Source organism: Pagrus major, chromosome 12, assembly GCF_040436345.1.
Source record: "Pagrus major chromosome 12, Pma_NU_1.0".
NCBI lineage: Eukaryota > Metazoa > Chordata > Actinopteri > Spariformes > Sparidae > Pagrus > Pagrus major.
In genome coordinates, this window is record NC_133226.1 from 11,491,688 (window position 1) to 11,507,963 (window position 16,276).

General features: G+C 41.3%; 1 protein-coding gene across 1 annotated transcript; it reads right to left on the minus strand.

The window, feature by feature from the left end:
• Positions 1-276: 276 nt before the first annotated feature.
• Positions 277-11,535, minus strand: dusp4 (dual specificity phosphatase 4). Its single transcript, XM_073477728.1, has 4 exons — positions 10,950-11,535; positions 9,698-9,825; positions 6,400-6,619; positions 277-3,776 (listed from the first exon to the last, which is right to left on the minus strand). The coding sequence occupies exons 1-4, from the start codon at positions 11,317-11,319 to the stop codon at positions 3,388-3,390; spliced, it is 1,107 nt and encodes a 368-aa protein (XP_073333829.1). The 5' UTR covers positions 11,320-11,535; the 3' UTR covers positions 277-3,387.
• Between the last annotated feature and the right edge of the window lie 4,741 nt (positions 11,536-16,276).

Genomic DNA, 16,276 nt, shown 5'->3' on the forward strand with positions numbered 1-16,276 from the left:
TGACAACTTTATATATAATAAACTGATGCTTTCTTTGACATTGTTATGTCATCACTATGTGATTTCATGAGTCGTTCAGTTACGTCTATTTTTTCATGAACCTGCATTCGCTAAACCTGGATCATCTACTGTACTCCTACTTATATGTGCAAATTCCTACATTACCCAAAATGTACACGTGAACACATACAGTATGTTATTGACTGTCTTCATTTTCAAATGATAGCCCTTCATCTATCTAAATGTGTGTATTCATACAAAGAAAGCACATCCAACTTCATTAAGAACATTGTTTATTCAACAGTGGATCCTCAGTAATAAATAAATGCACAGATCATTCATTCCACAATAAAATTGAGGGAAAGTTGTTTTTTTTATATATATAAATGTCCAAGTGGAGGATTGATATTGCCATGATGGGTAAACAGCATTGACCAGACAGAGAGACAGTCTAGACAGATGGACTAACACAGAGAGGCAGACAGGCTGACAGACAGACGGACAGACAGGTACCACACAGATGTGTACAAAGTATTGCGTTTTTCACTGATTGGCTCTCTTTTCTCTGTCTCTCGCTCTCTCTCTCTACGTGGACAACATGTCTTTATGCAAAGTCTAGTCAGTCTATCATCACCATGATGTACAAATCAATCATAAATTATAAATACAGTATTGCATCACTTCAAAGTGCTACAGAGATAGGTGCCGACAATCTTTTAAAAACTGAGAAAGGTTTGTTTTCTTTGAAACCGTGTGTGTGAGTGCGTATGAGTTGTGTGTGTGTGTGTTTTGTGCGTACATCAGGACCCGGGTAGAAAAGCAACCATGGTTGGACTTTGTGCCTTTGGACGTCTAGCACAGAGTGTAGAGCTCAGCCTGGTCAAAAGCAGAAGCAGTACAAACGTCTCAAATTGTGTTGTCATGAAGATTTGATGTAAGTACAGTATTGCATGACTTCAAAGTGCTACGGAGAGAACTGCGGACAAGAGTTATGGTTGTGTTGTACGTACGTGTGTATGTGTGTGTGCACATTAGGACTCAGATATACACTGAATGAACTGAATTTTAAGGACTACTTCTGTTATTGGATTATGGCCTCAAAGCACAAAGCCATCTTCTCTTTGTCTCCATTACTCCTTTTTTCCCAGTAGGGATTTAAAAAGTGAAATCAATAACTGATTGTGATTTTATTTTAACATGGATTCCCCTCACGAGAAACCACACTGAGGGACCCTGATGTTAAGTTAGCAGAGTGTAAAACTCCTGAAAACATCAGAGGATATGTGTGAGAAACAACTGCCCCTTAAATTCCTCCAATTTGCTCAAATTCAAGATGTCAAACTCAGTATTTTACTTTAAAAGGTCCAGTGTGTAGGATGTAGTGGCAACTAGAAACATGGCCTCCATCCACAAAGGCTCATTCTAAAGTAACGAGAACACAACGATTCTTAGTTTCAGGTGATTATACACTAACGAAAACATGATTATGAATATTATATTCCATTTCTGCCCCTAAATCCTGCACACTGGATCTGTAATGTGAAGTCCTGGTTTTGATGATGCCTAATATGGGCTTACACTAGAGCTGCAACAATCAATCCATTAGTTGTCTACAATTACATTAAAGGTGCACTACATAAGATTTTTCTAGAAAATATAAAAAAGAAAAGTCAGCAAAACAAACATTAACAAAACTCAATTATTATTGTGGTCCAGATATATCTACAGAAGTTAGCATGCTAACCAGCTAACCCTGGCGTGTCCTGGTCCAAAGCTCCTGTGCTAGCAGTTTAAACCGCTCTGAGCTCCCAGTCCGGATCACTAGCTGCACGGCTAACTGAGCGAACTAGCTAATTTTCTAGTTTCTTTACTTCCCTATGCTCTGTGGACAGAAAGACATTTGAGGCCTTTTCCTGACATTTTATGAACAACTAATCGATTCATCAACAATGAAAATACTCGTTGGTTGCAGCCCTAGCTTACGCCTACTCAGGAACAGCGTGTTGCATTTTAGTGTGTGTTTGTGTCCATCTGTGACTGGGCACGAGTAGAGATGGAGAGAGAAGCTTTTGCTCTGTTGACATTGTGGAATAAGAGTCTGTATCACACTGCTGAAATGCTGAGATTTGCTTTTAAAGTCTAACATTCAGCAATCTGTTTTCTAGCAGCTAAGAAAAAAAGTGTGCCACTGGCAAAACCAGGAACGCCTAAATCCATGTGATACCTTTAAGAACAAGGCACAAACATCTTAAAAGGAGCCCTCGCTGGCGATGCACATTTTAGCCCATTAACTTAACAACAAAGAATGAATTTTTAATAATGGATTAAAACATGCAAAAACACCAGCGTGGTCCTTTAAGTAGCTGTCTACCAGAGCTACTGTGCTCCAAAGTTTATCCTCCAATGCAAAACAACTTTTGTTTGTGAAGGGGTTTCCTACAGTGTGTATCATGGGCCTGCAGTGGGGTTTCCCAGTTTATTCACAAGGGGCCCTGGCCTTTATTTGGCATCTTATTTATTTATTTAGCCTCTCTTCAGTGAGGAGATGAGGAGCAGATAAGAGGGAGTGGATGAAGATGAGAGGCAGAGATGAGAGGAGGAGGAGGAGTAGGAGGGGAGGAATATAAAAGGATAAAAAGAGGAGAGGAAGGTGTGGGGGAGAGACAGAGAGAGGAAGAGGACGTATGAAAGGCAGGAAGCTCCGGTCGGATCGCCGGCAGAGCACCTGTCACTGAAGAGGCTCCTGCTTTCTGTCACCCTCTCCTCCTCTCTTTCTTTCCATCCATCTCTTTTTGTCCGGCAACAGGACGGACACCCAAAGGGGGAAAGAGCGGGTGCTTAAAATTCCTCCTTCCTTCCTGTGTCCATCTCCTCTCCTAAAGACCTGTTGTCTCCATAGCAACAGACCCTGTCCTCATACTGAGCTTATTCAGTTGGTAGTCATGAATGTGTGTGTGTGTGTGAGGCAGAGAGAGAGAGTGTGTTCGCTGTTGCTCATGCCTCTCTGTGTCAGTGTTTGTGTGTCAGTGTGCCTCTGTGCATGTTGTTGTTGTTGTTGTTGTTGTTTCAAGGAAGAGGGTCAGTAAACGTCAGTCCAACACTCCGTCCACACTCGTTTACTGGAACAAGTTCTCTTAGCCAGTTCATTTTTGGTCAATTTGAATAAATCTCGCGTTAAAATGGAGGGAGCGTTGGCTGGTTTCTGAACTGTAAAAAGTTTTGTTTTTTCAGTCTTTGAGTTTTGAATCAGGCACCGTGATGCTTCGCACCTCCTCGCCCTGGAAGCATGAGCAGCAGTCAGTAAGACTGACAGCTCTTCCAGCCAATGGCAGCCCAGTCTGTGCTCAGTTAGTTCGTTGAGGGGGAAAGGCTACGATTGGCCATCCATCAGCAGCCGGGGGAGGTCGTGAGCGGGCTGTGGTGCAGGTAGGCCGAGTTCACCACAGAAACGGGGAAGTTGAAAATGAACGGAGAGGTGGGTGTGGCTGACGTCGAGGTGACGGTCGTTGAGGACTTGGGCCCAAGCAGCGGGCTCACTGTGGCGGCCGCTTCTGCGGCGCACGAGGTGGCGAGAAGCTGCGACTCGAACTGCAGCAGCTGGCCCATGAAGCTGAAGTTGGGGGAGATGATGCTGCGACGCCTGCGCACAAACTCGAAGGCTTCGTCCAGACGCACACGCTTCCTTTTCATCAGGTAGGCCAGGCAGATGGTGGCGGAGCGGGAGATGCCTGCTTGACAGTGGACCAGCACTCGCCCACTGGAGTCTCGTACTGAATCTGAGGAGAGAGGGGGGTCAGAGGTCAGAGGTTTCCATGGACAATTAATAGAATTACATTTTTGTAGGCTGGTTCAAAAATCTGCAGGTGAAATCTCACTATCTGACAATTGCCATGGACTTGGTAGCTCTCCGTGCTCGCCAGACTCAAGATCTCTTTGGGATGACTTTGGCAATCCCATCACATTTTTTATTTGTTGTATTAGAATTCTTAGTCAAAGTTGCATTCCTCAGTCTTACGTAGCGCAAAAAAACAAATGTTTACATGCTAACACGCTAAACTAAGATAGAGAAGACAGTGAACATTCTGCCTGCTAAACATTCTCATCTTAGATTTGTTAGTGTGAGAACGTTAGGATGTTAGCATTTAGCTGAAATCAGCGGTGTGCCCATGAGGTTAGCCTGGCAGAGCTGCTAACGCTGCAGTAAACTCTTAATCTTGTTAAAGAAAAGGAACTGAACTTGTTTATTTCATCTCTCAGCCCTGAGACACCTCACTTCAGACCTCAGCTCAGGGAGGAAGTAGAAGTCGATGGCTAATTCCCACGGTTTCTCACGCTAACAAAGCCATATAGCAAAACATGAATTCTGTACTGAGGCTTAGCTCTTTTTTTAACCCTTAACAAACCTAAAATATTTCTTTTTTCTTTTACAGCCACCAAGTATTTTAAACACAACAGATGTACAGTGACGCTTCGCCTCAAGCTCTTCTCATTTCCTCCCCACCACACTTTCATGCCTTCCCCTCTCTGTGCAGTCAAACTGGTTACTAACCTCAAAGTGAGAAAGCAGCAAATCACATTTAACTGAAACATGCAAGTGCAAAAATTTGAGTCATCAGCCTCTTTCACACTTCCTCCCCTGTCCTATTTATGTCTCAGCCTCCTTCAGTATGTTTAGATGCATACTTCCTTACTGGCAATAACCAGATTTAGGTAATAGTTTTAATTCAAGCGTTTACAGTAACTCATTAAGTTTGAACGATTAGTTAAACAGTCGTACTAATATGCTGGAGCATGTGTGGTGGCCTGCAGGAAACTGAGAGCACCCAATCTAAGACGATAACTGAGAGACTTCATTTATTGTTTTTTCACGTCGATTAATTTAATCTAATGTTCCACCACTGCGGGCCACGCTGCAGTTTGAATCTAAAATTACCGCTTTGAATCCAGCTCACCCCACGACCTTTCTGAAATATTTACTGCCGATTCGTGATCGCCAACAACCACTCCGCTCTGCTTTTTTTTTTTTCAGATTGTCTACATTGTTTCTCTCTCAAACACAAATAGACAGATTTCAGGTAACTCCACCACAGCGTCTGTTCACCCGGTAACAGTGGATGAGTCAGACTCTGGTCCCACAGCAGCTAACTATGACGCATACCAGCACCTACACACACACACACACACTCACGAACATACACTCACAGCACGGAAAGCACACACAATGTCTACATGGCGCAGCACGGATATGCAAAGCGAAAACGAATCTCGCCCTCGCCTGTATTACTATATACACAAACACAAATCATGCTGCAGAGAAATGATTGATTGACATATTTCCTCATTACAAACGCTCTCCTCTGTCTTTTCCATGATTGGATTACATCATTTTAGTCGCTGGGAATTTTTTTGGGCTCTTCGTCTGCTTCTGTAAAGTCTGCTGAAAAATGTGTGATAAAGGGCTTCTTAAAAATAATAATTTACGACTGATTCTTAAGAATAAATGTCTGATTTGTCATCATCTGCCTGCTCTATATGCAGAGTGTATCCAGCACATGAAAGCTTCTCCACTGGACTGGGGAAATTCTTAAACTCAGATAAGAAGTGATGGACTTGACATTTACAGGCAGTGTGGGATTGAGGAAAAGGGCTGTTTACATCAAATATAGCGCTGCACGTAACGATTATTATCATGATCAATATATATTAATATCATTATCAATATTCCTATGTGCACTGTTGACTTTGTTTTTATATATTGATTATATTGTTCTTACTGTTTTATTTCCCTCTTGTTCATGTGTTGCTTTTTTACGTATTGCTTTTTTTTTAAAATTTATGCTCATCTCTATTTTGCTATCCCAAAAATGTTGGAAAATGACTATTACAATTTCCAAGATCCCAAAGTCACATCTTTAAATTGCTTCTTCTGTCCAACCAAAGCCAATTACTCTTCATTTACTATCATAAATGATAAAGAAAAGGAACATAATGCATTAAAATATGGTGGGGTTATTACATTTTGAGTGAAGTTTGCTGATATATTGATCATTTTTTTTCAATCCCTAATATTGGTATCGGCATCGGCCCCAAAAATCCAGTATCCGTCGGACTTTAGACTCTGTCATTAATATTAAAAATGTCTTTGACATGTACAAGCAGACACTGGAACAGCTTGCACAAAAAGACTCCACCACAATTAATAAGCAAACCAACTTAACAAAGATACCCTCTTTAGCGTGACCTAAAACTGATGATAATGACCTACAAATGAACCACATAAAGCACAAGCCTGCTGTAGCCTGAAGGAAGCTCGTTTCATCTGCGGCTATCCACCACGGGATAATGCATTTGTTCTGCTAAGTTACTACACACACACACATCACACACTTACTCACTGACCTATGAACTCAATAGCCTCCAGGAACCAGCAGCTGATGTCTTCTTTATGGTTGTCCTCCACAGGGATACATTTGTACTGGTACGCCCCTTCGAAGTGGTTGGGACAGTCGGCAGACACGTTCAGCAAGGCCGAGATTCCTATGCTGTCCAAAACCTCTTTCTTTGAGGCGTGGAGGGCGCTGCCAAGGTAGAGGAACGGGAGGATCTCAACTGGGCCGCCCTGGACGAAAAGACAGATGGGAGGACGATGATAAATAAATTAATTAATTAATTAAGAGGCATTTTTTCTGTTCCGGGCCAGTTTGTTCATAATTCATTCATTCATTCATGAAGAAACATCTCCTGACCCAACCTAACTTGGAGAGCCATGTTGGACATAATTTACTTAAATGAGAGAGAGCTTATAGGACAAGACAAAGAATTCACTGTCTCAGTGAGCAGCAGAGGCCAGACACCAGATGACTTTAGTATAAGCGTGACCGCGCTTAAATATTTTGTTAATCACATTAGCCACGCTCATCATCGGACAGGGCGAGCTTATTATCTGTGTGATGAGGGTCATTCGATATGAGCCATTTAGTTTATTTCACGCTCGTTATCTGCCCATATGGAAACTCACTGCGTGTCTGATGAACTAATGTTTATGTGCTGAAACCATAGAATCCAGCAGAAGTGTTCGCATGTTTCTGATTTAGCAATAAGTACAGTAGATTTATCTTGGCGATCTACATTCACCGCATTCTCATGCTTTGTTGAGGACACGTTGTGCTCTTTCTGTAATCACACTCATCAGTGGAAAAAAACAGTTCTGAGAAAAATGTGCTCCACAGCAACACTTTCTGAGAAAGTACAGTGTGCTACCAGAAAAAGTACAGCACACACTGTAACTTAATGTGCATTGTATTGACTGAGGACATGATGGTCTGTTACATTTCCTGGAAAAAGGAAGTCTCTCACAAAACTTAAATATGTGAATATGTGTTTGTCTTTCCTGGTTTTGTTGTTAAAAATACAAATTGTTGGCCGCAACATGTAAATGCACACAATTGAAAACAGAGAGCTTTCATGGTAAATAACTTGCAAGGTGTGTCTTATATAGATGATATATATATATATATATATATATATATATATATATATATATATATATATATATATATATATATATATCACAGTTTTATAAAATATTCTTGTCTTTAGTACATAAAGAGGACACACACACATACCTGATACTGACATGTACCTAGGGCTGAGTGACTTTGCCTTAAAATAATATTGAGATAATTCTAGGCTGTATTGCGATACATTGATATGTTGATAGATCTCCTCATTACCACTTCATAAATGCTACGACTTAGCAATAAAATCAAATATCACAATACTTTTGACCTTATACCTCTATGTGGATATTGAGACTGTATTGTAGGGATGACTTTTGTTACTCTGGGTGTTGGAGTATACCGATACTGACAATAATCATAACATTTAAAAATGAAATATTAATGTTGAGTTAATAATTCACCTATGATAATATTGTATAAGTAATCCAGCGGCTCTTGAATGATTTTCCAGTTCTTTCTGTTCTCACTAGTAGGTGGCAGTTATGCACCTTATTGCTGGTTGCCTAGCGGCCATAAGACGCAAGATTTCATTGAGCGTAATTTTTCTTGTTTGTTTTTGCACAGTTAAAGTTACTTTCACAAAATATTAACAAAATGAGTTTTTTGTTAAATAATCATTAGTAATGTGGATATAATGACTAAGTGGCTGTAATGCAGCCTTTAAAACCAGGAAAAGACAGCACTTACTCCGTATCAACATATAACAATATCCAAAATCTAAGAATATATATAGTCTCATATCACAAAAACTATCAATATTTTCCCAGGCCCTCCATATACCAATCAAATTTTAAAGCCATTTTGTGTTTATATTTAAACACATATCAAATCATATTCTAATGTAAAAGCGGAAGTATTTTTTTCCCTTTCATTGGATCTGAGGGGGTCATCCTGTGTGGCGGTCTATACCGGTAGTGAGACTTATTGACGAGGGCTCTGTCTGTTTATGTCACTGCCGCTGACGAACTCGGTCCTGACACAGCATCAGGAAATGATCAATACCGCTAAGAGATGTAATGTGAGGATGGGGGGGAAAAAAACAAGTGAGTGAGATACCCATCTAGCTCCATAATTTCTGTGCTACGACAGCGTTCCTGGAATGAAAACTCCACCTGACAAGTGTGGCCGAGACTATCAAGCATTTTTCTAAGAAAAACATACAGAGGCTGGATTGTCTGCGACTCTCTCCTCATGCGTTCCAGAGAAATTAAACCCACACACAGCATGTGACTGTGAGCGTTGCATAAAATGTGCAGGCTCAAACAGCAGATCACTGACCAACAAAACCAGGCCACTCGGGTCACAGGAAGTGACACAGCGGTGAATCAATGATGAACTATGACCTCCAGTGTAGCCATATCATAAGATAAATAAGTGATTTAGACAAAAAGAGGATTTTCCAGAATATTTCCCCATCAGTTTGCCTTTAGACTGAGGAAAGGAGTGTGTAAGTACACTTTCACTGCATGGGGAAATACAGTTGCGTGTATGTGGGGAAGTGAATAACAGTTGAGTCGCAAAGCAAATAACTTCCAGCGTTTGCACACGGCAGCTCTCTGTGTAAACGTGTGCAAGTGAAGATGACTTTTACTGGATAAAATGCTGAAACAGTTAACTGACCTGACATAAAAAAAAAAATCTTATTTGGATAACACATGATTTATTTATCAAAGACAACAACAGTGCTATTTTTTTCTGTTGCATATTGTTATAAACTGAATGCTTTTAGTCTGACTGAATTGCTTTCTGGTCTGGAATCTGCGCTTATTTTAACATTTCTGAATGAAAACACTCATTAGTTGCAGGCTTACAGTACGTCATAATAAAAAGATAAAATAGAGCTTTCATGTGGAAAAAAAAAAAAGCTGTGTCTTTTCTGATGTATCATGTTATGAAGATGAAGTATTTTAACTGAACACATTAAATGTTACGTATTTATAAAGCATTCTTGTCTGTACGACATAAAAAGGACATACAACGTGATACATGTGGCTGAATGAGTTTGCCCTGAAATAATATTGCAATAATTCTCAGCTGTATTTGGATACACAACATATATCTTGATATTTTGAAATCTCCTCAAAAACACTTCATAAATGCTACGACAAAATAAAAATGCATTTTAACTGTGACATTAAAGGCGTGTGAGGTTATAATGTGGGCTTCTGTGTTTTTACCTGGTCGTGGTGTGGCGTCCCACAAGACGAGCATGCAGAGTCGATGCTGGACTGGCTGGTGAGGGGCGGTAAGGCCTTGGTCTTTAAACAATACTCTGGGTACTCTGAGAAAAACCTGTCGTAGCCACCTGAAAAACAACATGATCAAATATGAAGCATCGAAAGGACTACAGTATACTTTAATTTTTGTATACATAAAAACACCACAGAAACATGCTCAAGGACAAAAGAAGCATTGCAACCTGCACATTAACATCCCATCACAATCCGTGCAAGGATTTACTCCTCTGCATTCAGTGAGCCTGACACAAAGTCTATTAAACCGACCCCTGACCTAGTCCATCCTGTGTCTACCGCCGTGGATTTGAAAACAATTTCATCATCCCTCTGCAATTTTTTTCTTTTTTATACATCTGCAGGCTGACCATTGCTCTCTGCACCTCGGGGATCAAACCAGATTAACTGGGGGAAAATGTCATCTTTGGAAGCTACATACATACACTCATGCGCTTCAAGGCGTCTGCGTCATTAGGATGCACAAAAAAAAAAGAAAAGAAAAGAAATGCGCCACAGCTCGCAGCAGCTTTTGGTTGTAAGATTTTCCTGCAGTCTAAATATAGTCTGGTGGTTCAAATGGAGTGTTGACTTTTTAGATTTTTACAGTCTCCCATCATTGATATATCCGAGGCGGACCGTTTTGTGAAAGGATCTTGTGTGTCCTGTAAGTCCCTCCGGTTTGATGTGGCTGCTACGCATCAGCATTACCTCATTCACTCAGCTCACGGCCATTGGTCTGTGCGTGAATGTGTGTAGCTGCGAGTGACTGAGTGAGTGTGTATATTGTAAAAAAATTTAAAAATTACAAATAACACACCACTGCATAAAAATAGAGCAGGCACAGTTGGCAGAATATCTCAAACTTTGGTTTATAGGCAGCTGCAAAAACAATGTTATGTATATCTAAAGAGGCAATAACATAATATTGATTGTGTTGGCTGAAAAAATAAAATGGGCTTTGCCCCAGAAAGGCAAGTGTCATCTCAAATTTGGAAATATTTTTATTATAATTATTTAAAAAATATTAACAGAATCATTTTAATGCATGCGTTTATGATTATTATTTTCATTGCATTTTTTTTTTTGTTAATTTAGGAAGTAAATTCAAGAAGCCTAATTTAAAGGCTGAATTTATAATTATAAAGACAATAAGTGTCCCATGTATCCATCAATTTCAAAAGGTCCACATTCTTACCTTTAAGCAGGTATATGTGTGTGCCGGACGCGTCCCTGTCCAGCGCGTTGAGCACCACCATCAGGGTGCTGTCCTCCTTCACCGTCTCCGCGTCCGGCGTCCTCTCATCGTACAGCACCGCGGCGGAGTACATCCCGGAGCGCAGGCGGCCCCGGACCTCCTCGTCCCCGGCCAGTATCTGGTCCATGCTCAGCACGGCGCCCTTGGCCCTGCGGCGGACTATAGTGTTACAGCGGGCGTTGACGGCGCCGCGGATGTGTCCCGCGCTGTAGGCGAGGAAGGAGCGGCAGTCCAGCAGCAGACACTTGCCGCTGTCGTCCTTCAGGAACCGCTTCAGCACCGGGCAGTCCATCTCTCCCAGGTCCTCCATCGCACTTGGTTTCAGGCTGTGTGTGTAGGCTTCACTGTGGCTTCTCTCTGTCCCTCTCTGTGCCTCCACCACCGCCCTCGAAACCTGCGGATCCTGCGGGTGGATTCGCCTTGTAGCGTCTTATCCGCGTATCATCCCGCACATTGCACCCGCACTACTCTTTACGCTCAGTCCGGTGTCACCTCTTTCTTTCTTCCCCTCTCTCTCTGTGAATGTACCTTCTCTGGGTTGTTACTCTTTTTTCCTTTTTTTTTTTTTATGAATGGGTGCATCGCGTCACGGCGGAGGTGACGTCAAGCGATTGCAGCCTATCACATGGCGTCCAGTTTCCCGTCCCATTTCCTCCTCTGCCGTTCATTCATAAAAAAAAAAAAAAAGACAGACATCAATGAAAGGAGAGGTGATGGGGATGGAGATTAGACTCCATGAGGAGTACAGTGGAGTCTTCTATTTATCTTTTTATTTGTATTACTTTTTCTCTTGATTTTGCCTGTTTTATCTCTTTTATTACTTTTATTTGTAGTGACTCATATTGACTTTTTAGATTTTTACATTTTCTGTTCTGCCTTCTTGTTTTAACTCATCTTAGTAACGTTGTCCTCCTGAGCCTCCTGCTTTTGCAGATGCTATATAAATAAAGTTTATTATTATTATTATTATTATTATTATATTAGGGTTGTTTGTGACAAAAACAGAGCTAACAGAGCAATGAATACAGGACTTACAATGGTCATTTGGCCAGAAATACAACATCAAATGAATGCCAGTGTCAATTTGTTTCCCCTGGATGTGATAGCAGGCAGCTGTTTGCTAGCATTTTAGCAACTTCATAAGATAGCATTAGCAATGTAGGCTATCTGTTAACTTGCATTCATGTTTTCTGCCGCCTAGTGCCCAAAAATCAACTAAAGCACCTGTAAGGTCATATCACTTTGTGAATTCGATACATCTTACTTGTCATTTTAGTTAAATGCCAAGAAATATTAGTATTTCAATAAAAAAATGATGATGATTTAAAAGTGCAATATGAAATAAGTGGCCACTTGTTGTATTTATACTCCCAAAATATAGGGGCACTAGAGTAGCTGCTAACTGCTTTTTGTTTATGCATCCATGACTGTAGCTTCTGTTAGCTTGTTAGCTCAGTACACTGTGCAGCTTGCCAGACTACCAGGGAATTGTAGGTGTTTACACTGCCAGCACAGAGTTTTTCAGGCCCAGGACTAGCTGGTTAGCATGTAACTTCAGTTCATGCTAACCAGAATACATAGACGTCTTTAACATAACATCAAAATTGTTATTTCTCAAAACTCTTACATATTGCACCTTTAAGGTCCAGCACCATTACTTCACCTGTAAGGTAATATCAGTCTGGTTGTGGTGTAACGGGCTGAGAGATGTGCTGGACTGCAGGCGGGTGTGCTTACGCACAGTATGTGCGCACACATACGTTTGTGTGTGCGTGTGTATATACGTCTCAGTGTGCATCTGTGTGTGTGTGGGCGTGTAATCCTACAAGCGGAAACGCAATTTGCATCTCCTATCACACAGCCTTAGCGAGCGTGCTCAGGTATTTGCATGTTGATCTCATTTCCATGGTTACGAGGGGAAAGAGAGCAGCACGGCAGCAGATGAGAGGAGGAAAACGCAGACACCCTGACACAAACAGACCGGCTGCAAAACAGGAAGACACTCCAGCTGAAAGAGACACACACAAACACACTGCACAAAAAACACATCATTTTAATACTGTATCACTCTCAGGTAGATTTATTATGAATGGGTTAATGTATGTGTGTGTTTGTGCTAATACATGGGTAGGCAATACATGGACATATTGATCTGTGTTAAGCTTTTGCGAACAGGCCGGATCTATTATCATGAATGTTCCAAGGTGTAACTCATGTAATACAGTTTGATCTGACATAAAAAAAATAACTGCCTGGACTCAACTGAGCAAAATTCAAACCTCAGTAGAGGAAATATGGCTGCCAGCTCATGGTTGTAAAGCGACACTGAAGGAAGGTATTGTTATGAAAACTGGACCTGTCACTTGTATGATAGGAATATATATTTTTCGTACAATATAACACAAAATGTTCAGATTTTTGTTATATGCATATTACCTGAAGTCTCTATGAGCTATGAGATTTTGTTGTTTCAACACATTTAGATGTAGTAGTTGTCTTCAGGTATGGACCAAAGTTCTTCTCCAGCAATTCAGTGTTGCATTTACATAAAGTTGGGGGGCAGATTTTATAGAATAGTGATAAATGATGCACCAAAGGCCAAAATGTACTTACTTTTAGTCCTTAGTATGGGTCAAACGCCAAAAACACTGAATCCTACATTTCCCATAATGCATCTTAATAGTGCCTTTCATTTTGCTGCATTCGTATGCTCAGCCCACCTCCCGAGTTTGGAAGTTGTTCTTCTCACATTGGTTGTGTTTACATGCGTCAAGTCAGAGTGCGGGAGCAATATGGACGATGTTTTGCATTTTATTGCTCAGAGTGTTTAAACAACACACTTACAGCTGCTTCTGGTATTTGAAATTTGAAAAGCAAAGGAAATTAATCACATAAGCCATGAAATATATTCTCAAATATGCATGTTACCATCAACCTGATGTTTACTTTCGACCGCCATGTTTCAGCATCATATGACGTCAACTCGGCAACTTGTGTACCAAAATTTTCTCCGACTTTCCGAGTTATGGCTTCAGACTCTTCCTATGAATCTGACACCACATGAACGCACTATAACTTTCCCAAAAGACTCGACTGATATCTCTTGAGTTATTTTCTGAAATCTCTGTAAACAGCTTTTTGATATGAATGCAAAATCTGATGGCCAGGGACTAGATTTTGGTATGGGAAGCGTTCTGGTTTCTATTTGTAGTCCGGGTATTATTGACCGATCATGTTTGAGTGGGCTTTGGCTGCAAGCATGTAAACAATTTGTGTAGACAACAGAAGAGGCTGAATTTATTTATAATTAGCTGAAATACAATACTGAAACCCATCGACAATTTTGTTTCGATAATTTAGCTCTTGATAAGCTTTTGTAAAAGTTATCTGGATTCATATGCAGATATCTGTCTATACAGATTAGCTGAAATGTCGTCTCACGTCCACTCTTTTGTCTCAAGTTGCTAATCAGACTGTAAACAATGACCAGCACATGGAGGAGGAAGTCTTGACAGGGATATCTGTTATCCAGATTATCCACTGGCCACACTGAAAGCCCGACACATTGGGCTCAAAAATACTGATGCTTTGGGTCAGTCTGTCGTGCCATATCTCCACATCTCTGGTACTCTACTGGAGGGGTAAATGCTGTAAAGACAAAACATATTCCTCTATATTCGGTGCTTTGATAATGACGGTGCTGTCTAACGAAATTCACTCAGGTGTTTTGGGTTGAGATGTGGTGATGTGAAGGCCACATTATGATTCATATCATTCTCATAAGAACCATTGAATGACCCTTCACGCCCTGAGTGGAAGCACCAGCATTTTCTGTTCATTCAGGTTTTTTTCGTTTAACTCGTCATCTGACGCTAGGATCACATGCACCTGGATCAGATTTTCTATTTCTATTTTCTATTATGTTTTACATGTTGTCTAAATCATGTGAAAAACACGCAGAAAAGTGCAGAATTGCAAAACTATATGTGTATATTCTGTGCATGTGAAGATGAGAGTTAATAGTTGAAAGAATCAATGCAGCAAAAATAAATCATGAATGAAAGGACCTTGAACGTTAACACTGAGAGGTGAGAGAAGGTGAGATGGAAGATGGAAGACGAAGCGGCGACGATGCAAGGATGAAGTGGAGGAAGAGATGAAGGATGACAAAGAGGAAGGAGGGGGGGAGAAAGGTGAGGGATGGATGATTGAGTAAGAAAAACAGAGGTGATTACTTGTGCTGGATTGCAGCCTCTAGTGCCCCGTATTAACACACACACACACACACACACACACCACGGAGCATTACTACCAACCCTAAACAATGCCTCGCACAGGAGGGATGGTGCTGCTGCCGTAGCAACAAGGGAGAGGTGTGGGAGGGCGGAGACAGCAGGCAGGGGGCTGCGAGGGGATTGGCTGCCAACAGACTCCGCACTGATGTCATCCCTCCCTCCCTCCCTCTGCTCTCCCCTGTCCATCCATTCATCCCCTCACATCGCTCGCCCGCCTGCCGTCATCCATCAATACAGTGAGCGATAGAGAGAAAGAGAGGGAGGATATTTTGTATGTGAGCACTGCACACGTCAGTGTTGGTAAATATCTCTTGTCCTCCTTTTTTTACTACATTTTCTTCTCTCCTTCACCTTCATCATGTTGTCAATGTTTGTTTTTACTTAAAGGCACAGTGCATATTGCAGTAATACAACATTTGTGTAAATGCCTTGGTCTGAGCCAAAGGGCTAATTTTCATGCGTAGACCCATAGCTCCCCCCAAAGAAGGAAATATTAATGCATTAACTAAAAACATGCAACACAGAATCAGAACACTAATCTAAAATACATGCATGCAAACAACAGAAAACAACAGCAACATGGCGAGGTGACAACAGGAACGCAGACAGACTGACAGGAAGGTGACGCCAGCAAGGAGCAATTTGTGGCTGTGGCTCAGATGGTGGAGTGGGTCATCCATTTCAGGGCAGGTGGTTCGATCCCAGACTCCACATGTCGACGTGTCCTTGAGCAGCACGCAAATCGCTCCGGATGGCCAAGAAAGCACTTTGCATCGGTGTGTGTGGTGCATGAGAGGCTCATTGTGGAGGTATATAAGTCCCATTTCTTGGAATAGTGCAACATTTTTGGAAATACGCATTTTGGCTAACTTGTGTTACATGAGAAGATTGATACCACACTTGCATGTCTGTACACTATGAAGATATATGCAGCAGCTGGTTAGCGTAGCTTAGCATAAAGACTAGAAGCAG

Bases quoted from the DNA above. Each gene is read 5' to 3' on its own strand.
- dusp4 (XM_073477728.1), bottom strand. From the start codon at position 11,319: ATGGAGGACCTGGGAGAGATGGACTGCCCGGTGCTGAAGCGGTTCCTG. The intron at 6,620-9,697 runs GTAAAAACACAG...CTTTTCGTCCAG, and splicing joins GGACGCCACACCACGACCAG to GGCGGCCCAGTTGAGATCCT. The intron at 3,777-6,399 runs GTCAGTGAGTAA...CTCTCTCCTCAG, and splicing joins GGAGGCTATTGAGTTCATAG to ATTCAGTACGAGACTCCAGT.